The sequence below is a fragment of the Netta rufina genome (genome assembly GCF_964035555.1).
Source record: "Netta rufina genome assembly, chromosome: 17".
Lineage (NCBI taxonomy): Eukaryota > Metazoa > Chordata > Aves > Anseriformes > Anatidae > Netta > Netta rufina.
The window spans coordinates 4,720,677-4,745,088 of record NC_140141.1 but is presented as its reverse complement, the minus strand read 5'-3'; the positions used below and the strand labels follow the sequence as shown (position 1 = coordinate 4,745,088).

General features: G+C 39.7%; 1 protein-coding gene across 1 annotated transcript in view; it reads left to right on the top strand.

The window, feature by feature from the left end:
* The window catches only part of ZDHHC8 (zDHHC palmitoyltransferase 8), a 113,806-nt gene extending 89,674 nt beyond the window's left edge, over window positions 1-24,132 (top strand). Inside the window, exons 3-11 of the mRNA XM_084297342.1 lie at window positions 903-1,060; window positions 4,253-4,425; window positions 5,089-5,191; window positions 8,616-8,707; window positions 10,397-10,529; window positions 11,485-11,602; window positions 12,351-12,460; window positions 14,872-15,908; window positions 18,225-24,132. Coding sequence (XP_084153468.1) covers window positions 903-1,060; window positions 4,253-4,425; window positions 5,089-5,191; window positions 8,616-8,707; window positions 10,397-10,529; window positions 11,485-11,602; window positions 12,351-12,460; window positions 14,872-15,908; window positions 18,225-18,396 — 2,096 coding nt within the window. The 3' untranslated portion in view covers window positions 18,397-24,132. The remainder of the gene's footprint in view (window positions 1-902; window positions 1,061-4,252; window positions 4,426-5,088; window positions 5,192-8,615; window positions 8,708-10,396; window positions 10,530-11,484; window positions 11,603-12,350; window positions 12,461-14,871; window positions 15,909-18,224) is intronic.
* The last annotated feature ends 280 nt before the right edge of the window (window positions 24,133-24,412 follow it).

The following is a 24,412-nucleotide window of genomic DNA, read 5'->3' as shown; positions in this document are numbered from 1 at the left end:
TCACCCATCCTCCAGGGGGTTGTCCATAATAACATAACTCTGCCATGTTGTCATTCCAATCTTACTAATGGCAAAAAGAGGTTAAATGAATAGCCCAAGGCTACAGAGTGAGAAAATTAGGATATAGGACTTCCTGACTTCCAGTCCTTTGCTCAGATCACTAGACCATACTGCCTTTGAGGGAGGTGAGGTCTTGCTGGTTATATACTGCCACTTAAGTAAGAGTATTCAAGGCATGCTCTGAAGAAGAGAGCACAGGGTGTGCTATAAGGAAGCAGACACTGGTGCAGGGCTTATTGCAGGCACACACATTTCTTTTCACTGTGGCTCCCTGGAGCAACTGGTTTTTGGGATGGTGATGGGCTGACACTAGAGTGTTTGACAAAACACCACACTGGGTCATCTGGGTTGATTTGGGGGTTTGAGCTAGCACAACGTTCTGTTAATAACCTTCTTTTAATATCAGTTGATGTAATTTCTTTTGTTCTATATGCTGGTAGACTAGCATTGAATTAATCCTGAATACATGCAGCAGAACTTCTTGCAGCAAGGGTTTGGGTGATTCCTGGATTTCCATCACCTCTTTGACTCTCATCTTGTTCATTCCGGCTGTAACTGCTGGCTAAGATAAGACTCGCACACTTCTCTTTGTCCAGGATTTGGACTGGCTGCCTGGCGTTCCCATGGGAGCGTTGCCTCGGGTGCTGAAATGAGCCCAGATCACTGAAGTGTTCTGCAGCCAGGACAACCTGTTCTGACAGTCCATCACTTCCACAGCTCTCTGTTTCTCTGACAAGCCCAAGAGCACATGCAGTGCCCCTATATTTAAGGCACTGACTGGATTAGATCTTTCATCTTTACCCGCTGTTATTTCCACTAACTTTTAGTTTTGCATTGAGCAGCAGATGAAGATGAAGATAAAGATGATGACTTCCGAGCTCCACTCTACAAGAACGTGGAGATTAAAGGAATCCAAGTACGGATGAAATGGTGTGCCACCTGCCACTTCTACCGTCCTCCACGCTGCTCTCACTGCAGCGTCTGTGACAACTGTGTTGAGGTAACCATTCTGTTGGTTGTGTTGGCTATGCCTCAGTGATGGGGCTGCATGTACTACTGGAAATGTGTAGAATGGTACCTCCCCCATTATCAATTTTTGGAAGTTCCCAGCTCTAGCCTTGCTGATGGTCTCCTGCCAATTGGTATCATTTGAAACATAGCCTTCAGTTACAATGTATGTTACATATGCAGTAGTGCTTGATGTCAGCTTTGTTGCCAGTGATAATTAGGTTAAGAGTTTATAATCCTGGCAGTATCTTCCTGGAGGTAGTATAGAAATCATGAATGTTAAAAAAGGGGTGAATGGGAGAGTTCATGCAGAGGCAGAGTTCAAGAGAGCAGAAAATCCAGGGCGAACTGTTCTAGCTTGTCTGCTTGCCCAGTAAAGTAGGCACCAGTTTGTTCCAAATTAAATCATGAACCCTAAGCTAACTGGGTGCACATGAACTTCAGGAAGACCAAACTCAGAATCCAGTGAGTAGGTCTCCAGTCAATCATAGGGCTGTACGTTTGTGTCAACACCCCTGCTCATGCCATGAACTAAGTCATGTTGGTCCCTCTGAATTATGGGCCTTTCATGTTTCGTAGTAGCCCTGAAGTCTTGGTGAAGCACACAGGATTGAAAAAAAAAATCCCAAACAATAAGGTGTGCGTTTGGGTGTCTCCTTGGGATGTCTCCTAAACTTCTAAGTACAGAGTGTATTGCCAGGGGGAAATTTTTTTATTGCTGAGCTAAAAATTCCACTTGTTAAGGATACTTCTGCTGCAAGTTTTGTGGTTGTTGTTTTTTCAATAGAAAGATGAATTTTTTAATATGTCTAAAATATATTCAGCTGTGCCATTAAAATGAAAGAAATTGCTAATCAGAAAGGCAAAAAATACCATTGTCAGCTGGAATGCTGTATACACCATCTTTGTACTAATCCTTTTTGCCAAAAGCAAGGGAATAGTCCCAAAGAAAGCAGCACAGCTACTTGTCTGAGAAAAGCTGACTGGGTTTATCTCGTGTCAGTTATTTTCTCCTCCAGGGCAACATATATCTAAGTTATAATTAGCTGGGAGCAGCACTGTGCCTACTAACCATCTATAGATAGGACAAGTCTGTTCTATTGTGGAAGGCCTTAGAAAAATGCTGTGTCTGAGAAGATGGAGAGTCGGGAGCTACCGAAGTCCCTGGGTGGAAGGAAATAGCCACAAACTATTCATTGTCACACAATTTCATTAGACTGCTGTGAAATGTTAAACAGAACTAGATTTTTCATAGAAAACCTGACTCATATATTCCTAAGTATAAGGAATATACTTATATATAAGTAATATATATATAAGTAAGTGAAAAAACATATGTGTTTTCACTAATTCTAGATTCCAAGGATTGTTTAGGTGATGATAAATTCTGTTGTCCCATGGAATTTCTTCCTTCTGCCCTCCCTAGTGGCTCAGCATGAAAATCCATTTTCAACTAATGAAGTTTTCTCAGAAAAAAACGATTGCCTAGAACTCACTGGTATAAACACGTACAATTTCATGCTGCCATAGGGCCTCCAGGGGAGTCAGTTCTGCAGCAGAAATGAAAATGGGAGAGATTCCAAAAGTAACCTAAATAAAATAGCAGAACACAAGGTGACTTTTCCTAGCTCTCAAGAAGCTTTATGATGGTCAGATTAGTTCAATGTGTCTTACTGTTCTGGTGGGCAAGAAAGAAACACTGCTTGTATAATTAAATTGTGACTGCTGTGAATGAATACAGGCAGAAAGCATTAATGACTTCTGAATTAAGAAAAAGTGATCTTAAACACTGTCATTTATTGATTCTTGTGATCTTAATTTCCCACTCACCTGTCTATTCTAGAAGAGCTTGAGGACAGTGGTAAGAGGGACTCTGCTGGCTTTTCCATGTGGGACCCATTCAGGGTTATAATTGACATCTTTTCACTTTCAGTCTAGAATGTGCTATGGAAGCCCAAATATACAACTGTTGAACCAATGTGATAAAAATAAGCTAACAACAAAAAATGGCAACATTTGCAGAAATAAAATCAGTTAAAACCTAAAGCCCGCTGTGACCAGATGGACTCCAAAATGAATCCATGATGAAAGTAGTCAGATTTCTGTTTTCTTTACTGAAGTGTTCACAGTGGGTATTCATATAGTTTCATAATCTGTAGATATTTTAGGCAGTATACAACAAGATTCACAGCATAGACACATGCTATGTCAGCATTGTAGCCCGAAATGATCTTCATTAAATTGCCTCTGTCATTTTCTAATGTGCTTTGAGAAAGTTCTAAGCCATTTATTGTATATTGTAAATTTTTGGTAAATATATTATACAGACTTCACAAATATAAAAATTGCTTTGTCATCATTGGAGAATTTTTAAAGATAGCATTACAACAAAACAAAGAATAAACAGTTAATGTATTGATGTAATCGGTGTGTAATATCTGCTCTGAACAACCCAGAAATAGGAAGGGCTTATTTCTCTGCACCTGATCTTTCTTTCACTCATGCACACCTAGAATAATCACATTGAAGGCAGTGGACTTACATGGTTATAAAACTGTGTAAAGGCTCTTGAAAGGTGTCTGTGGGTTGACTTCATTATAAATCTGTTAAAAGGGATGTGACTTTATAAGGTACTTTGAACTTCTGATGGGGACAGCTGGTTAGTTTGGGGTTCATAGCTATCAGTCAAGTTGTCCAGAACCTTGCCTGTGTCTTAGCCAGATATTACTTAGTTTGGGGGATCTGCTTGGTAAAAGAAAAAAAAAGAAGTATTTTTTTCATGAGGCCCACTATTATTTAAAGTAGATTCATTCAGCTTACATATAAATACAGAAATGTGGGAAGCCAGTATTGCATCTTCAAAATTTTATAGGTTATGATAACTTTATTTTAACTGACTCCTTGTGCTAAGGATGACCAAAAAAAAAATCAGTGCTTCTGCTGCCAGCATATAAATAGCCTATTTTTTATTGCTTTATATTCTCTCTTTGAATTCTATAACCTCTCAAGTAACTCTCTCCATTCATAAATATAGAAACCACTTGGTCCTTATAAAGATTGTGTTTGTGAAGCTGCAGAACTAGCCTGATGTGTTTTTACATGACAATGGTTTAGATATCTCTAAGAAAATGTATTTCCTTTCACTGTATGGATATTGTTCCCTGTCTCTCCCTTTCTTTACAAGGATTTTGACCATCACTGCCCGTGGGTCAACAATTGCATAGGACGGAGGAACTACCGCTATTTTTTTCTCTTCTTGCTGTCCTTAAGTACGCACATGGTTGGAGTATTCACCTTTGGTCTGATCTTCGTATTAAACCACATGGAAAAGCTGGGAGCAGCTCACACCACCATTACGTATCCTTCTTCTTGGTTTTTGAAGACACAAGCTGACCTTAAGGAAAATGTGAGAGTTGATATGAAAACTTGTGTTCCTGGAACTGGTGCAGATTTACTCCTCTCCTGATTTGCATTGCTGTTCCCCTGTAAATGCCTATCACAATTTTTCCTCTGTACCCATCTGATCTATGTAACCATTGATTACCCCCAAAACTTTAGCCAACCTTTTGTCTGTGTCAGTCATTGCCAAGGCAAACCAGAAAAAAGATACACTCTGTGTATTGACTTCCAGCTGGTGTGAGCCTGCACTGCTGGGTACTGCTTACTGTATTTAAAACAGATAATACAGTAGAATTCGCCCTGGAGGCAGTTCCACTTTGTGCTAGTGTAATACATGAACCCCTGTCTCTGAGAGGTGTTACTCACGCTGACAGTGTAGGGCAGAATAATCTTTACAAGACGGTTTGAGCAGGAATCAATAAGTTCACTTTATTTTTGAACCATCTCAAGGATAAGGACCCTGTCAAGGAACAGGTAGACTTAAGATAAAATTTAATTAGCCTAACTAGAGGTGAGGAACATGCTCCCTATTTCCAAGATTTTTTCTCTTTTTCCTCTCCCTGTTTTTCATGACCTCTTTTTCCCTTCACTCACTCCAGTTTCTTTAACTCCTGGATACAGAATGGCTGTCATGTGTGTGGCTGGATTATTCTTTATTCCAGTCATTGGTCTCACTGGTTTTCATATTGTTCTAGTGGCCCGAGGGCGCACAACCAATGAACAGGTAAGAAACAGTCCTTTCTCTGTGTTTGTTGCTAAAATGTTGATTTGGGAAGGAAGGTCAGCTTGGTTAAACAAAACAAAAAAAATATAAATAAATAAATAGACGCATATCTTAACAGTAACACTTTTATTGGAACTTTTATGGGAAGCTAGGAAGATTGCCTGGTTTTTCTTTTTTTCTTTTTTTTTTTCTCTTTTCCTGAATGCACTACAAACAAAGGTTTTCCCCTTCTCTTAGCCACAAAGCACAAAGTCTTATTTACCATTTAAAATCTACTTATGACCTTGAAATAGGTTTTATGTGGTGAGTACCGTCAACCCCAGAAGTTCAAACTTTATGACTCAGACTGAACAAATTATGAGAGTGAATAAAAGAAAGAAAGGAAAAGATTAAATCATATTTTTGCCCTGTCTCCTGGTATTTTGAACTCCCCCAGCAAACCCACACTGCACATAACAAGGCCTGAGCTAGCTCTTTGTCTTGCTCTCTTTGTCTCTCTTGTTCTTGTGTATGCACACACACATGCACAGAGGCCAGTGGACCTAACTTGTTTTCCTTCTCCTAATAAAGTGCCAGCACAGCATCTTGTGCCAAAAAACCTGTGAAACTTCAGTTCCCTTGCAGTTACTCACGTGTATATAATACACAGCCACTATGTGGGTGATCCAGACCTATACGCATGCACACGTGAATAGCATGAAACAGATGACAGAGATCTAGTCATGGGATTGATAACATGTCCCTGCCACTTGTAAGGGGTAGCTCAGTTACAAAGCGTGACGCTGGGGCATGCAGCATGCCAGTAAGCTGCACACAGTACTGTCAGCTTTCTGCCCAAGGCTGATTAATTGTGGATATCCCAATGCTTTACCCTTTACAGCTCCAAAGTTGTGCTCATACACCTGTTTTTTTTTGTTGTTGTTGGATTTTGGTTGGTTGGTTGCTTGCTTTTTTTTTTTTTTTTTTTTTTTGGTTGTTTGATTAATGTTTCTCACCACCAACACCTCCTCCTCACTATTTTCACTGTTTTTGCACATGTGTTTATGCTGCTTTTGCATCTATGGACTCTCTAGCCCATGTAGAGTAGCGTGCTGTTCTGGCTCTTGCAGGTTGATGGCCTAGTACTTAAGTAGCTTGTATAGGTGCTGCGCAGGCTGTAAGAGTTGAAGACATCTGCCTGAGTCTAGGCCTTTGTAAACTGAGATGAGGTTGTCTCCTATCCCACAATAGACAATAAAACCTTTTATCCGTGAATAGTGTGAGAAGTTCACATAAGCAAAGATCTGAAGTCATCCTGAATTGTTGCCTAACATGGCCTTTGAACAAAGCAGGCTTACTGTAGCTGTAAATCTTTAAATGCTTTTCTCTGCCCATCTTAGTCTTTCTTGGAATCAGCTGCTCTTCATTCGAAAATTGATTTTGGCCAAGTATTAAGTTTGATAGTGCTAACAACAGTGGCATGAAACCCGGGGCATTTTAGTCTTCTAGCCCAAATCATGTTGTTTTAGGCTTATATCTGTGCAGGGATTAAAATTGTCCCTGAAAATTCTAGGCTGAGGAGGAAGGAGAAATTTAATTAAATATATATATATATAATTCTTGTATTTCTGGCTACACTGACATTTAGATAGATTGAGAATTTTGCATTTAACTAGATTGAAATAACTATTGGAAAAAGCATCCTATCCAGCTTTGGTTTCCTGAGCTACCAAACCACTAGAGATTAACTCATCTTCTTGTGCCATTTTCTGAAAATCAAATATAATGTTGTCTTAATTTCTGCCTAGTCATGTGTACTGCATAGCTGGAACTGGAGGGTGGTTGTTCCCAGCCTTCAGGTGCCTTTCACAGGAGGCATATCTAAGTCATTAGGACACCAGACCAGGAGCAATAGATAAGAGATTTGCTTTGCCATTGCTTTAAAACATTCACTTTTCTCCTGCAGTCTTAGTATTGATTCTGTTTTCTCAGACTGTTAGTTACCTGCTGTCAGGTCCCCAGTTAATATATGCTCACCTACACTTGTCCTCTTTTCTGATTACATTTTATAGGCCAGTGGTGCAGACATTGTGGTGTTCTAGTGTACGTTTTTGGTATTTATTCCTTTTGCGGTTTGTAGGTTTTGAGCATTCATAGTAGACAGACTGTGACTTATGAGTGCATAGTGGCTGAATTTAGATTCTTGTGAGCTTTCTGAATGCCTCTGAAAGTCTTTAATGGAATCAAAACAACCAATATCTGCTCGTAGCCTGGTATTTTTAGTTTCTGAATAGTTAATAACTACCCTTTCTTCTGAGACTGCTTTCTCTCTGTATCTCAAACTACTTTAGAAACCAAATTGATATAATTAATAATGTAATCTGTGAGTTAGAGAAATTTTATTTCCATGTTGTGTTTGAGAAACTGGACAGAGAGAGTTGAAGTTGCCTTGCCAGCATCTGGCAGCAAGTCAGCTTAAGCCCAGGAATGAATGTAGATCTGCCAAATGTCCCAGGTCCATGCTTTAGTCATCATGTTACTCTTCCAGCACTCAAAACTTCCAACATTTCTCTCTTGGCCTTTTAAAGAGTTTTATGGAATATCAAAGAGGCCAGCATAATATACTGCAAAATCATTTAATCGTTGGTATTTTATGTGCAAGTAATTAAAGTATTTCTGGTACTCTTTAAACTTGGTGCTAGATCAGGACTATGAGTTGATTAAAATGCATTACTTGCAAAAAGCAACAGTAATGCTTTTAACAGCAACCACTATTAATCTCTCTGGCTTTATTGGTATTTATCCCCATATGGTTACTTTCAAGTATCTGCCCGTTGAGTACATACCCTTTATAATGCTTGTGAAGCTTTGAATATATCCTGCCAGTCTAATGAGACTTGACTTTTATTAAAGTAGCTAATTTCCAAGCAAGCATTGTAATCACCAGGGACTTCCTGGCACCCTCCCACATAAGGCAGTGGTTCATACTGATTGCTGCTAGGGATAGGATGCTGTTTTAGGGGAAACACTGATCTCATCCATCATGGAAAATGAAGAATTGACATTCCTTTTTGTTTGGAGGGGACTTGCCAGGGTAGAGGAGTGGAGGTGACCAGGGAAGGAAAGGGACAAAAACATGAAGTCAGGCTGACAGCAGGCACAACTCATGTAGAAACAGCATTGGGAGGTGAACCTGACAGCTTGGATATATACTGTGCTTGCAGTGTTTTGGGGAAGGGATCTTTTGTTGGTGTGCATGCTGGCTAGAAGTGGCCATTGCAGGTGGTGTGTTAGAGGAGGGAAAAGGAGCAACATTCAAAGTAAAATGGTCTGTTTGGGAAGGGCACTAGTGTTAGAACAAGGTATACTGTTCCGGCATTCTGAGGGCTGGATGATGAGTATTATTTAACAAGAAGTTTGAGCTCTGTCCTGAATATGTTTCCAGGTGACAGGTAAATTTCGAGGAGGAGTGAATCCTTTTACCCGAGGATGCTGTGGAAATGTGGAACATGTGCTCTGCAGCCCTTTGGCTCCCAGGTAAGAGAAATGCTCTCAACTGGGAACAAGTGAGATGGATGAGTTGTTGGGACAAAGGGAAAAAGTATGCATTGTTGGGCTCACGAGTGAAAGACAATTAATGAAATAAAAGGGAAGTAAAGCAAAACTCTCCAGAAGTCTCTGCGGTAGCTGCTTCACTGTTGCATGGCTGTAACCTATCAAAGCAGTTGCTTTCTTCATGTAATTCATAATCCTCATCCCAGAAATTACTTGGAATGAGCAAATCGAATTATATCAAGAGCTGATAGCTTTGTCTCACCAACTTGTTCATCCAGTGAATTTCAGTAACAAATTTCAGTATGTTAATCTTATTTCCAAAATGATTTTTTGCATTGTCCAAGTATAGGTGAGGAATTCTAGTCCACTAGAAAGAAAGAACGATTCTAAAATTGGTCTTTCCCCTTGAGACTTGAATCTAATTTAAGGCAGCTGTGGTTTTCAATCTCACTGGCACTTTCATTATCATAAAACAGATTTTCAACCAGGTCTACATTATGGAACTTAGCATTTTATTTATGGCTTTCTATTTTTGAGGAAATAGATTTATCCCTTCACATCCTGAAATCAAGATTTCAATGCAATAGATAGATGGAGTATAAATATCCTAGATGCTGAGCTTTCCAGTCTGTATACACGTTAATTACAAGAAGACTTAATTGAGCTTTTTCAGGGTGCTGAGCAATCCCAGGCACCACTACCACTATGTGTCTTTTTAATTTATTTTATTTTGCTGTGCAACAGATAAGTTCTAAACGTCTGTTACTTGTATTAAAGTGAAGACGCTGCTTCTCAAACTTCCCAAAACTTAAAAATCGGGTCAAGATATTTTAAGAGAGCTTGATATTAGAAGTTGGGATATACTCATGTTAAGAGAGGTGTGGGTGTAATGTCATCATTGCTATTCTCAGACTTCTAGCAAGCAGTATTTTTCTGTTTTGTGAAGACCTGTTCAAATTGTCCTGTATATTGTGAGTCACTGAGCCATCATTACCAGGATGTCCTGTTCACTAGATAAAACAGAGAAAGCCTGTGTGTGTATTTTGGTATTTGTTCATGGTACAACCACTGCCCAACTGCACTCAGAATTACAGTCCACGGGAAATAAATTAACTGTCTAAAATCAGCCATTTCCCTTCAGATTTGTTGCTTGCTATAGGCCTGTCTGTTTCTTTTTCCTCCATTTATTTGAACACTCTAAACATGCTACAGAAACAAGTCACTATGTGGTAAGCTAGAACTGACAACACATCATCTTCTCCATGTTAATTCCCCATGTGCTGGGTCTTATTCCCCCAGTCTCCACCTGCCACCGCAGGGAAGCTGTTTCATGTTAACTAGGTAAGCTCTAGTAAATCAATTCCATTGGTGGTAGGCCTCTCTTTCTGTCTTCACATGAACTGTGCAACTGTGTTCTTGTCCGTCAGTGCTTCAAAATTTGCTTTTCTCTTTTGTTTTTAATGCATCCTCTCCTTTTGCTCACTAAAAACCTTTTTTTATTGCTTTTTAATTATTACCTGGGCTGACATCCATTGAAATAAATGCAGCTTGCTTATGTAGATTCTACCACATCCTTAAATCACACCCTGGAAGTAGGAAGATTTTCTTGTCTCTATGCCTAGTTGTTAGGTTGTAGTTTACTTTAATGATGACTGTTGAACAATTAATCAGGTATATAGTCGAGCCCAAGAAGAAGCAAGCTGTGAGCGTGAAGCCTCCATTCCTCAGACCTGATTTATCTGAACGACAAATCACAGTGAAGATCAGTGACAATGGGATCCAAGCCAACCTTAACCGGAGCAAGGTAAGGTAGCCTTCAAGCACTTCTTTTGAAGAGCATGTCTTAAATGTTATCAAGCCTGGAAATAACTTTATCATTGAAAATCTTCTTGAGATAATGCATCTCTTGGAGAAACAGGCAGAGATTGAGCCCTTGTCTTACGCTTTATCTTCTGAAAGTAACACAGATTTGATAACTGGAGCCCTTGATCCAGCAACAGCCCTCTGGGCATCTTTTGGAAGAGACTGTTGTTCTTTGCAATAGTTAATTACTTTATGTCCCAAGACTTCGCACCTCCTGGTGATCAAATTAATTTTAACTAACTTGCTGTGTTGTGGGAACCAGGTCAATTGTTCTACTTTGAGGAAAGTCACAAGCTTCCAGACTGCAGGAAGGTTTGTGTCCAGTGAAGAATATTGTGTCAGAAGTTGAGTTCTCCACTCTCCTCTTGTTTGTTAATTTTTTCCTGACGTGAAATCTAAATAAGGATTATAAAAAAGTAGTGGATTAATTAGAAGCCACTTTGTAAGATTTTTGTGGTAGACAGTTACTTGCTGAGAGCTACCTGGAAAGTTGCTGGAAAATGCTAGAAAACACAAGTGTATTCTACCACATATTAACTAACAACCAGATTTTAGTGGAAGGTGTCCCTGCCCATGGCAGCGTGATTGGAATTAGATGATCTTTAAGGTCCTTTTGAGTCCAAACCATTCTATAATTCTGTGATAACTACATAATTCTATGATTACTGTGATGGTAATGTTATTTAGCGTGCCAAGTAGACTAAGATAATGCATTTAAAATTATACTGGCTTGTGATGACAGTGCTAATTTCATATATGACAGCTCTTGTCTGCAGTGAATGCTCAATTATATTTGTTGTTACAGGTAGTTCTCATTCTCTGGTAACTCCAGCACTCTGACACATGCTGTTATCTAACCAAGTTGCGGTAATGATTGATTCTTTGGTCATTTTCAGTCTAAAATTAGCCTGGAAGGTCTGGAGGATAAAAGTATGGATGTGCAGCCACCTCTCCCACCCAAAGGAGATCAAAGCAAGTACTCTGAGCTAAAAGGGCAGCTGGGAACCAGCGAAGGTTAGTTGCATGATCAGAGTTTTATTTTTAATAATATGAAAACATTTTAGCCTCTTTAAAAGGTTTCTGGTATTCTCTCAAAACAGTAATGGGATCTGGGTGAAGGGTTTTATTTTTACAAGAGTTCTGAGCTAGAGGAATAAACAGCAGGAAGGAGGAAGAAAAGTCGACCTGAAGTGGCTCATTCAAGCCTAGGCTGGATATTTCTTTTCATTTTGGAGAGTTTTTAAACCCTTTTAAACTCATTAATTTTTCAATCAGTTTTAAAATGAAAAATCTCATTTTGAAATAAGGAATAGAAGAAATGCTTAGACATTGCAAACAATTATTCCATTTATGAAAAGATGAATTTAAAGCTCTGAGACTATTTAAGAAATAATTTAATGATTTAATAAAAAATAATTTAAGAAATCTTTTTTTTTTTTTTGGACAGAACTATTTGTTGAATTCAACCCAAATAACCAGTAATTTGAAATACGGCAAAATTACTACTCACCAAAATATGTCATTTCACATTAATGTATTATATTTTCTTCTTCTCTTTAGATTGTTGATCTGGCCACAGGCACTGTTATTTCCTCATGGGGCCCTGTTGATTTTGGTGGAATTATACACAAAATACTGCAAGTCCTGTTCTTTCCAGCACAGAGCTCAGTTTGCAGAGGACCATGGATAACAAGCACTCAGGGATAATAGTATGCTGTCCATACATTCTAATACTAAGTTTGTTGCTTTTCTTCTTCTCCAGAAGGTGGCCTTTCACCCAAATTGATCAGCCCTCCTACACCTGCCATGTACAAGTATCGGCCGGCTTTCAGCAACAATCCCAAAGTCCACTACCATGCTGCAGCTGAGCAGGTGAGTGAACTGCAGTAGCCTGCGAGAATCTGTTCTCAATTAATACCAGACAACTTGGAGCTGAGGAAAAATTTACCCCAGGGCTTTTGTGAATGTCAAAGCGTAAATACAAATAACAACATTAGGCATTGGTGTGTGATAGTGTAGATTTTCATTATGCTTCTTTTGAAAACATATCTGCTTTTGCATCATTCCTTTGTTGAGCTTGACACATGTGCCCTGCTGACAAAGGTGCATGGGTGCTTGGCCAGTGTCTCGGCCTGATCCTGAGATGCTGAGAAGTGTCACCTCCCATTGGCTTCTCCTGACATGGATGCCAGTTCCCATTTGCTTCAGTGGAAGCTGGGCATGCTTAGCACTTTTCTGCATCACATCCTTTAGACGACAGACAACATTCTTAGTGATTCCTTAGCATGTCAGCTGGCAAAACATAAAAAACATGTAAGCTTCCCAAGAGATATTTTAGTTAAATTAAAGGGAAATTATTTATGTTTGACCTGTTTTAGCACCTTGTGAGAGCATTTGGATTATATATTGGAGGAAAAAAACTTCAAGCACTTCACTTCTTTTCTTCCTATCAAGAAAACCGAGGTTCAGACCGTTAGAGAGCCTATTCCTTGGCATGAATGTTGCCTGTTTTCTCTTTGTCTTAGAAACTTTGAAACAGTTCACAGTGTTTTCTTTGGAAGAACAGTACAAAACTAAACTCATTGCTAATAGGCTTGTTTTTTTCACTTATTTCTCATGAACACGTTGCAAGGTCCCCCTCCAGGACCAGAGAAGAGTAGTTTGAAAATCACTGATACAGCTTTCAGTATGCATCCAAATCTTTATATACCAGTGAAGATACTCTAAGCACACATAGATGCAATATAGATCCAGGATAGGTTCTTATTAAGTCAGGAGACTGGGTGGTGTTATGAATTGAGAACGGAGTACAGTGTCTTCACTCTGAGGGTTGCTGTTTCAGTCTCAGCCTAAAAAGGTTCTGTTACTAGAGGCTGACTGGTGTACATTCAAAGAGCTTTGTAGAATTGTACAATTTTCAAGTAGTCACAACTTTCTTAGTCAAGTGGGAATATCATAAAAATGAGTTCACTTGGCAATCTGAAAGGATTACATGTATTTGTGTGCCAAGCCATATCTAAGTATAATGTGCAGAGAGAAAGAGAGTAGTTTGTGTGAGGAATATCATGTTGTCTCTTCTCTATCAGTTCTTCAGCCTGTCAATGTAACTCTGCTTTTGAGCAGTAAAAGCTGTTAGGAAAGGGGGATCGGATCACAAGGATAAGTAGCACAAATTCACTTACAAGCTACGTCATTTCTTTTTCCTCCTCCTTTACAGGCTGTCACTTGGTCTCCTTTTTCCAGAGAAGGCCAAATTTAGCACCGTGCTCTAGAATACAGTCAGCTGTTTTACGTATTTCCCTGTCTTCTAGGTTAAAGACCAAAAAATTAAGAAAAATTTGGAATAGAACAGATTTTTGCTAGTTATGCTATTTTGTTAATTTGCCTTGAATAAAAATAGATAAAGAAGAAAGTGCATTGTATGCATTTCTTCTTAAATACGTGGATGATAATCATTCTCTGTAGAGACAGTGTGGCCAATTTATTATGCATTATGGCAAACTTAAAGAAGTTTGCCTTAAAGAAGAAGCAAAAGTTACTTGCTTAGCATAGAATGGCCTTTTAAGTGAACAGAACTGCAAGCAGTCTTTCACAGAGTAAAAACAAAGGGAAGTTTTATCTGTTTCGAATGCAAGTAAATATATTATGGGCTATGTTTCCTTCTCTGAGGTTGCTAATCTCTCCTACACAGGCAGTAAAAAAGAGAAGATTGCTTCATTTTGTTGTCTAAATCATGGGAAGGAGCCTTTCTGCTTTAATTAATCTCAGATGCTTAATTTTGAAGACCTATGACCTGAAATTCAGAATTATTGAACATTATAGCTCTGAGTAAAGTGGTTAAGAGTGTGCTGGTCCCCAGTGTGTTGAAATGAAACCTAAGGTATGACTGACTCAGCACTCAAAAGCAGACATCCCTCAACTCACAAGCTATTTCTAGAAAAGTTGAAGCAAAGTGCTTTTCCAAGGGCAGTATTATCTGATTACAATCTGATTTACCTTAACAGAGTTCAGTTTAGAAGTTCTCTCATTGTGCCTGTGTATTGATTTACTTATTAGTCAATATTATTTAACGCTTACTGTGACTGACTCCTTGCTTCTGAGGTGCTTATCCATATGCTGAGCAGGAGTTAGGAGATTCCATATAATGAACCTTTGTCATAGCTAGGCTGCATGTATGTGAGAAGACATCCGTGTTTTTTTTTTTGTCCTGTGCACTCCCATGGAGAGTAAACCTGTACATACGCGTTATAGCCTTCTGTTTCTCATACTCACCTCTATTTTAGATCACCGTGCAGGAGGGACACAGTCAAGGGGCTCTGATTGAAGAGGATGGCGGGAGCCTTGACTACCAGTCTGAACCAAGCCTGGACATCCCCAGCTACCGAAAGAGCTCCCTTCACAAGACCTATCAGTCTTCCCCACTCCAGATAGATTCCTTTGCCATCAATTCACGATCCCTGAGCCTGAAGTCTGCTGGCAGGAGAGGGACAGACAAAGTGCCCCTTCATCCAATAAAGTCTGAAGGGGCGACTTCCACCCCTTACAAAAGCATCTTTTCTCCCAATTCTCTGTCAAACAGAAATGGGAGTCTTTCATATGACAGTTTGCTAAACCCCATGTCGCCCTCGGGGAGGAAGTGCATCGCCCATTCTGCAGTCAGCTCTGTCGGGTACCACTCACCATATTTATCAGCCAAAATGTGCCATCTCCGGGGGAGTGAGCTGCAACGCCAGCCACCTCAGAGCTTCAGCCCAGTGCTGGGGGGCCCAGCTCCACATCAGCGAGATCCCTCTCCAGTCCGCTATGACAACCTTTCCAAAACCATTATGGCATCCATCCAGGAGAGGAAGGAGATGGAAGAGAGGGAGAAGCTCCTCCACTCACACCCTGATTCAGTGTTTGCAGACTCAGGTGTCTATGACACCCCTAGCTCTTACAGCCTTCAGCAAGTCAGCACTCTCTCTGAAGACCCACGCAGCATGGCGATGAGGTATGGATCTAGAGACAATCTGATGGCTGCTACCAGTTTTAGCACAAGGAACCCTATACTGCAGTCCTCAGTGTCTTCACTCTCAAGTGCAATGACAAGAGCACCAAGGACTTCCACAACCTCTCTTCAAGCTGATTTAGCCAATAACAATGTCCAGTCCCATCAAGCACTACAGGGCAGGGTGAGCAATGGCTCCTACAAATCACCAGGCCACCAGGTCCCATCGTCCCCCACAGGGATGCCTAGGTCACCCTCTTATGGAGGCCCGAAAGCTGTCTCGTTTGTAAACACTGTGGAAATTACAGAGGTGCAATCAGTGGGAGCACAAAGGTACGTACTGCTTTCAGAGCTGCCGAGCAATGACAGCCTGCTTGCAACTGAGCACAGATATTTCCCAGGCGGCACGGCCCAGGTTACGTGTTCACTGTAGGCCAGTAAGGGTGGGACATTTGTGGGAGCTCTTCAGTTCGGTGACACCACAGAGCAACCACATCATGACAAAACGTTTGCACGTTTGTTGTAACTTGGACTAGAGGTTAAGTTGTAAAATTCATAGTGGTTTAATGTCTTAGCTGAACTGGATAATTATTTGCAAGATACAGGGCAAATTATCCCTCCTGTTACACACAAAAGGGTGGAGCTGTTTTAGTTTGCAGCCTAAACAGAGGCTGGACCCAGCGATTGCCTGGACACAGAAGCAAAGGTAGGATCATGGCACACGCGAATGTACCCTACACTAAGGGACACGGTGACTGAGACAAGTCCTGGGAACTGTGCTTGTCATAGAGAGCTGCATATTTAGCTGTGACGACTGCCCCATAGTGCAGAACTGGTGATAAAAGCAGAGGCCATCTTTCGGTCGTCTTCCTTACTGTAAGAAAATGGGGAGCAAAGTGGTGTCTGAGCAAGATCTTCAGCTGCAGGTTCTCCATGCACTCTTCCTTCTGGAGACCTTGGAAAGGAAAGTCTGAAAAGCGCCATGTGATCCAGCTGAGGTTGCAGTATTTCAGCCAAGTGAGGCCTGGAGGGCTAATCAGAAATATTTAGATTTTCTTTGCACCTGGCAATTACTGCACTATGCTGTCATCTAGTTAAGGTCCCCAGTTTCTAACTCCTGCATTATCCAACATTTTAGGGAAAGTTATTGAAATGTGGGACAACTATTATTGTAGTTCTCCCAGAGTTTAGTGCCAGCACGTTTTTCCCTGGTGTTTCCAAGTGAATTGTATTTATTGAGATGATTTGTCTACTGGTGGAAGAACTAACACTGAGCAGGCAGACAGCTATTATCCCCTCCTCACATGAATTAAAGAAACTAGTTTATTTCAGTAAAAGAAGACCTGTGGACTTTCTCTTGTCTCTCTGCCCTCTGTTTGAGCCCTGGACACATAAGCTGCTGCTCTAGGAAAGATGCTAATATGAAAAGCTCATTGCATTTTCTCAGTCTATGTTTCTTGGTTATGCTGTGTCAGCTTGTTGGTCACACTGCTTTTGTTTAAAATGTAGAGCCTGTAAATTTACTCCAGTTCATCTCTTCAAAATAACAAAAAACACAAAGTCTGGCAGAAGTGCTCTAGCAATTAAAACAGCTACAGATCCCATTAGATATTAAAGAAAGTTGCAGACATTTGATACCAATGAAGAGGATCTTTTTTACTGAAGTTTTTAAATCAAGTTGAGTATCTGGATTAAATATCTCAATAAATTTGTCCTTTTTACCTAGTGAAGTAAACCTGCCACAAGTACTCTCTGCTTTGTAAACCTAGCACATTTTGGTTTGCAGGCAGGAGTATTCCCTTCTGGAAGGTATTTCAGTCCCAGTCCCACTGCTGCTGACATGAGCCAGTGTTAAACTTCAGAGCGAGCCAAACCCAAGCAGACAAACATTCACTATGCAGGAGGAAGATGCGAGAATACAGCAGATCCTACTTGTTCTGGCACTTCCAGAATGTACACAAGGTCTTTAGTAGGCTTTTATCCAGTTGCTTGGTGAATCTTGGAGATGAGGAACACTAAGTTTTAGTGTAATAGTCTAGATTTAAAAGATCTTTTGAGAGAAGCCATTTGCACCCTGGCAATATGTCTTAAGAAAGGAAATTATTTTAAAGAGTCCATCAGGAATATGGTCTTCAATTACCGGCATCCTAGTGTGCTTCCTGACTTGATTCAGTTTGTGTCTTCCGTCATTTAGAAGATCTTCATTTCAGTTTTCCTATGTCTTTCAGAGATGAGCAACATAATTTTAATTTTGAATATTTAACTGGGAAGTGTTTTTTCTGAGTATTGTATTTCTAACTGTAAGAAAGACACAGTTTGGATTAAAGTCAGCAGTGAAGACAGTTACACCCTCCTGCTGATACTTGTGCAATTAGTTTGGTTCAACAAAGTATTTAAGCAAGTGGTTAAATGAACAAATGAGCAAATATTACTGGGGTTTGGTCCACTAAGCTAATGGGCAAAGAAATTCTCTCATTTCAGTGGCTTTTCATCAAGTTATTGGCTTCAACCAGATTGTTTCCATGCTTTAATATTTTTGCATGAGTGGGACTTGGTGAAATACGGATAATTACTCATCCTCAATGAAGCCATTCCATTATCATCCTTCAGTAACTAACACTGCATCTTTTGATATTTCTTTTGATGCAGGGATGACATGCAGTTGAAGACACCTAACAGTAAAATAAATGGACAGCCGAAAGGAATATCCAGGTTGGGTTCAACATCAAGTTCCCAGGGGACACCTGTCAGCCCTGCTAGACACTCAAATGTTAAGAAGGTGTCTGGAGTTGGTGGAACGACCTATGAAATTTCAGTGTAAAATAAAAATTAAATAAAAATAAAGAGCCATCCACTCAGCCAGCCATGAAGCTAGGAGCACTGTGAAGACTCAAATAACAACAAAGAAGGAGCAGCAGCAGTCGGCCACTCTCCTTTTCTTGTTTTGGGTTTGTTCTGTTTTCATCTCTATCTTTTGGCCAAAAACCAGCTGCAGCCTTATTCTTGAGGGAATAAAATTGTACAGTCCATCAGACTCTTCATTAACCTGACAGATGGGAACTGGCTACCACCTAACACCACAACCACAGAGCGGATTTTGTTCATGCAAGAGAGTGCTAATGCCGTTATGCATCTGTCTGTCCAACAAACCCATTGTGTACCAGTTGTGCAGTGAACAAGTGAAATGTCCAGGATTGTTCAGTTTTTCCATGCCCATTCCTGCTTCTTCTGGCTGGTGGTGTGTCCATCGGGAGTCAGAGGCCAGCTGCTGTTTTCCTACTGAGAAGGAAAGCAGGCTCCCTGCGCTGGGCAGTCTGCGTGTATGAGAACTGCTCTGCATCTCCCAAGAACTGCAGGTCAAGTTCCTCCTCCTGGGCAGGAGCAGGGCAGGGGCACCCTGGGCAATGAACGCCGTCTCATCTTTAAAAGCCTCCCTGCTCCCCGATCATGGCTGGGTGCAGGAAAAAGGATAGCAACAGCTTCTCACTGTCTGCAATGTGCCTCCCCATGTGTGAAATTGTGTGTGTGCACCCGTGTGTTTGTTTCTCATGGAAAAGGACCGCAACACCAGTAAGGATCTTCCACTCTCACCTCTTGCTCCCTCTGGTTTTTAAAGGCTCCTCTGACTCAGAAACAAAACCAAGTGGATAAGAAAGGAAGTGTTTGGATGGGAACATTTTTTAAACAGTCGTCAGCTGCTTTCCCCGCACCCTCCTTATTACCTGTTGGATCTAGGCAATAACGTGGTTTACTGCCTTGCCCTGGTGCCCTCTGTGTAATCCTGCAGCAGGGTTATCACGATCTGTTGAATTTACAGTGTGTGTAACTGAGCCAAGCATAAGTCTAAAGGATATAAATTTGCTGTCTGCCTAATGACTAGCACATTCCCTCTGGTCTTCAATACTGTTACACAAAGGATTTTTATGTTTGGTTTTTGAGTTTTCTTTCCCCTTGGGAACAACTTTTTAAAATAATATCTATCAAATCTATTTAACATTCTAAGGCTTCCTTTTCCTGTCTCGAGAAAACTACATTTACTTTCTGGATTTAAAGACAACTTTACTATAAAACAAACAAACAAAAAAACAACAACAAGAAAGAGTTACATTATTTTTGTCATAGATATCAAGACTCTGATAACTAATTTTGGGACAAATGTTTGATTTTTTTTTTCTTCTTTCCTTTTCTCCTTTTCCTTCCCATTTACTTACTATCAAAAGTACTGAGGTCTGGACCAATGCTAAATAGCCAGATCATGTGTGCAATTAAGAATATCCTGAGTGACTGTTGCCAAAGTCAGTAAAAATTTATCACTGAGCCAGTCAGCATATGAAACCTTGACTTTCCACCTGGTTCTCCTGGTGAATAGTTTTGACTGGAGAGCTAAATTGGTTGTTTTTCAGGATATTTGTTTCAAGGCACTAAGTCCTTTTCAGTCCTTGACTATAATGGAGAACTCTCCAGATATCTGGTAGCAATTCAGAGTGCATTGATAACATCCTACTTGTCTTCATGTATGTCAAGATTAATTATTCCAGAAGGCAAATGTTGACCTTAGTTTTGCCTGGTTAAAATTTATCTTTTGATTTGATAAATCTTGACATCCACTGCAATACATGCTTACTATATGTTCCTTTTGTATCACATAATTTTTGGAGAGGAAGATTGAAAAGAACATAAGAAAGTTAATTATCTCTATGTGTAAAGCTTGATGTTGTCTGAAGGGAGAAATCTACAAAGTGATGTGGCTGAAATAGGCCAGTTATGAGACAGTGAACTAGAAACCAGTGTGCATTTTATGGCCTTGGTGATATTTTAAATGCCTACTATGGGGACATTACAGAGCAGAGAAGCAATAGTCCTTCTGTGCAGATTTGTTCACTGGCGTGTAGATTATTGCCTTTAGTTGGAGGCACACAGTGCCGGAAAGATGCTGGCAATCTGTATCAGGTACAGAGGGAGCAATATATATTAAAAGACTGGACAGGCTGGCTGATGAGAAGATTTAAAGGGCTAAAAAAATGTCACTGGCTAAGCAATGAAGTAGAAATTGAATATGATAATTTTACAAATATTAGTTAAAAAATATAAAACCAAAGGTAAATCATAGAAGTCAGAGGGTTGTCACTGGTTACCAGTTGGTCTGCTTTTAGAGGGAGGAGAAAAGGTGACAGGGAAGGAGCAGTGGAATAGTCTTCCAAGGCAGAGTACTGGAGGCTACCTATTTCAGAGTCAAACCATATTCAGACAAACGATTAGAGAAATTTCTGTAAGAGGTGAACCTGCAGGGGCAAGGGGCTAGACCAAATGGCCTTACAGATTTCTTCCATCCTTAACTGTTACTAATCTGCAACTCTGCCCTGATGTTAACTCCTCAGGAAGTTGCAGTACTTCCTCAAGGACTGGAATTCACTCTGGTGCGTAGAATAACACAAGACTTATCTGTTTTTAAAGTATCACATATGCCTCTTGTGAGCGCTCAGAAAGAGGCGATGAGTGACACAGAACTTGGGTTAGTGATCTAGACAAGGGCACATTTTGTCATGTATTTTTGAATATGTACATGAAATTCATGCAAGCAAGGCTGAAAGTCTGTACCAATGTAATATTTGAGATTTGCATCCCAGTGATGCTTCACTTTAATCATTCTTCTCCTACATGTATAAAAGAAAAAGCTACTGAGGAACTTGAAGGGCCAAACAGCCTTTGAAGTTAACTACATTAGTTCATGAGAGAAGAATTTCTCAGCAAGACTAAACACAGTATTGTGTGTATAAAGCACTAATATCCAGGGTTATTTTTGAAATAGTTCACAAGGGGCAAGGGAGGAAAGAATGAATGCACTGTGTCATTACAGGTTCAAATGTAAGGCTTATATATTTTGTGAGTAGTTCTGGCCACAGTTGAGACACATCTGATACAGTAATAGGTTTACAATGGTACCAAAGTCTTTTTTTTTTTTTTCCTTTTGAGGTTTGTATATAATTCAGTGCACATAGCCTGGAGTAAATTATTCAAATCTTCTGAAAGAATAATCTAAGCAGAACTGTTAACAGGAGATTGCATGCAGCAAATCCAGACTCATTTCCACTCAAGGCACTGAACCTACAGCTGTTTTCTCAGAAATGTAAGTGTCTGCTTCCACAGCTCCTATTGTGGGACTGGGGACCTACTTAGTACATGTAATTTTGGAGCAGAATCCAGCCCATGGTAAAGCATAGTTCTTCAAACAGTTTACAGATTAGCAGCAGAGTTTCTCTTCTGCTGAGATACTCAATTTTTACAGACACTACAGGCCAAATCTTCAGGTGGTATAAATTGGTGCGGCTCCGCTGAAACGAGTGTAAGTGATGCTAATTTACAGTAGGTGGGGATCAGCCGTGGAAATCCAGCACAAGTTAACACATATTATAAAGTAGCTTCTTGATTTTGTCATGTTTATTTCGTGTTTCAGAAGTCTTAAAACTTTTCAGCGTGTTTTTATTTTTAGCTGTGGATTGTATTACTTTTTTTTAAGAACAGCAATAGTTTTTGTTTAGTTTATGCATCAATTTTCATTGCATATCGCGTTTTATTAGCCATTCATTCCCTGCTCATAAACTCCCATTTAGCCTCCAGGTTTTCATTGTAGTACAATCTGCCTTGAAAAGTTGGATCTCTGTATCTTTAATTGTATAATATATTGAGTATTATGAAATTAAATGTAACTTACTACATGGGTGGGAGAGAAAGGAAATATTTTTACTTGAAGCCTTAATATTTTCTTTTTTTACTGCTTTGTTTGTTGACCTCATAGGAAAGTCTGAATAGCAAAGACTTTGAAAATTTGGGCCAAATGCTGCACTGATATATAACCAGCATTTGGCCCCCTATGTCAAAACTGGATGCAGACATAACCTGAAGTGAACAAGGGAAAATGCTTCAGGGTGGCATGTTTTCCTGAAGATCATTAATACAATCTGAAAGATGTGTCTGTAAGCAAGTACATTAAAGAAGTTCTCAACTCTTGAATTCTGAAGAAAGGTGATAGTGAGAACTGCCCAAATATTTTACATTTGCATTTTCTTTTTAAATTAAAACTAAACAAATGTACTTACATAGTTTGGTTAAAGTCGGCTCAAAGGGTTGCACAGAGCTGTATTAGTAGCCATGTGCAGCAAATGAACTGTGTTGTGTTGCTGTTCTGAAATTGCTAACCAAGTGTAATGTCATGTCAACTTGGCCTAAGATAATCACCTCATGGGCGTTACAGCAGCCGTTCCTCAGATAATGCCTATTCTCCTATAAGCCTAATGTGGAAATTGCAATGTGGTTTTCTTTGGACTATATCTGTGGTCCAGACTAGATATATATATATATATATATTCAATTTTTATTTTATTTTTATGTGGGAAAGACTAGGTCAAGGTTGCTGTCTCTGACAGTCTGGAAAGTTCATGTCAAACCGTTTTTATGGTCTGTATCTCACCTGTTCTGCCACCTTGAATTGTTGGAATGTATCCGTGCAGGCTTTGTGGAGCTCTGTCTGTAACCTTTTTTGTGGCTCTCGTAATACATATATATTTTTTAAACCTTTGAGTCACTTCAGTATTTTAAAGTGTCCGGTTTCCCTGGTGCGTTATGAAATGCTGAGTTGGTTCATTGAGTGCTGCCCCTTTTCACTTCCCCTTGTGCAAAACGTGAACTGAAACAGTACAGCTGGACAGGCCAGCTCCAGTGCAGAACCCCCAGGTGTCAAAACATTAAATGAAGGTGAAGTCTCATTTTCAAGGTGCTTTCAGTAGAGTAGAAAATATGCTGGCTCTTTGAAAGTGTGCCTCCTACTTGTGACCAATGGATCATGTTTGTGAGGTCACAGTAAGTGGTTCATGGAACAACACTAAATGAAGGGTTTTAGAGTGCTTTGTGTTCAAGTTGTGGGGGTTAATAGGAATCCTGTGCTCCAGCACAATTGGGAAAAGTTGCTACAGAGTAACTGTGGAAAAAATATTATATGTTTGTTGAAATGTTCTATCCAGGATGTCTGGATTTTTACATCCTAAAGATGCATAACTTTTAATCTATCTTCATCTGTCCATTCGTTGCTATTCTTTGAAAAATATGTTCATTTGATCCGCAAGACTGGCTTATAATTTGCACAGTTGCCAAACCCTCCTAATGGCAGCTGCTTCAGGATTTCTGATGCTGTAATTTGCATATGTAGGCTGATTATATCGAGCGACGTTCCATTCAAACATGTTCATTATAAATGCCAGTCATATTTGTGAGCTGTAGTGTCTTCACATGGCAGAGGTTACTTTATTACATGACCAGAAACTTAATTACCAGGCTCCATTGACACTGGCTAAATCGAACAGATTTATATAAGGTCATGATCTGTTTTAGTACATTTTATTTACAGACATCTTGGCTTACAGAGATCTTGGCTTTCCTCTCTCTAAGTAATGGATAAATTATCCAAGTTGATATGCAGTTCTCCATTATTGTTATTTTTTATTCTGCAGGACAAGTTTCAGTTCACATTTTGGAACATAATAAGGAGAGACAAAGGAAACTATTTATACAGGTGAATATATCTTTTAAGAGAGAAGCAGTTATATAATAAATGGATTAGAGTTACTGTCAAAATAGGTTTTGTTCATCTTGTCACAATAACTTGAATTTTAAAGTAAGGTTTATTTTACAGCTGATATCTGTATAACCCTGAAACATTTTTAAAATGTCTTGGTTAGACATTTCAAATTATATGAAGAAATATGATCTAATTCCACAGATTAAAAACAGTCCTAGAGAAGTGATGGTACATTTTACAGTGCCTTATATATATGTGTATATAT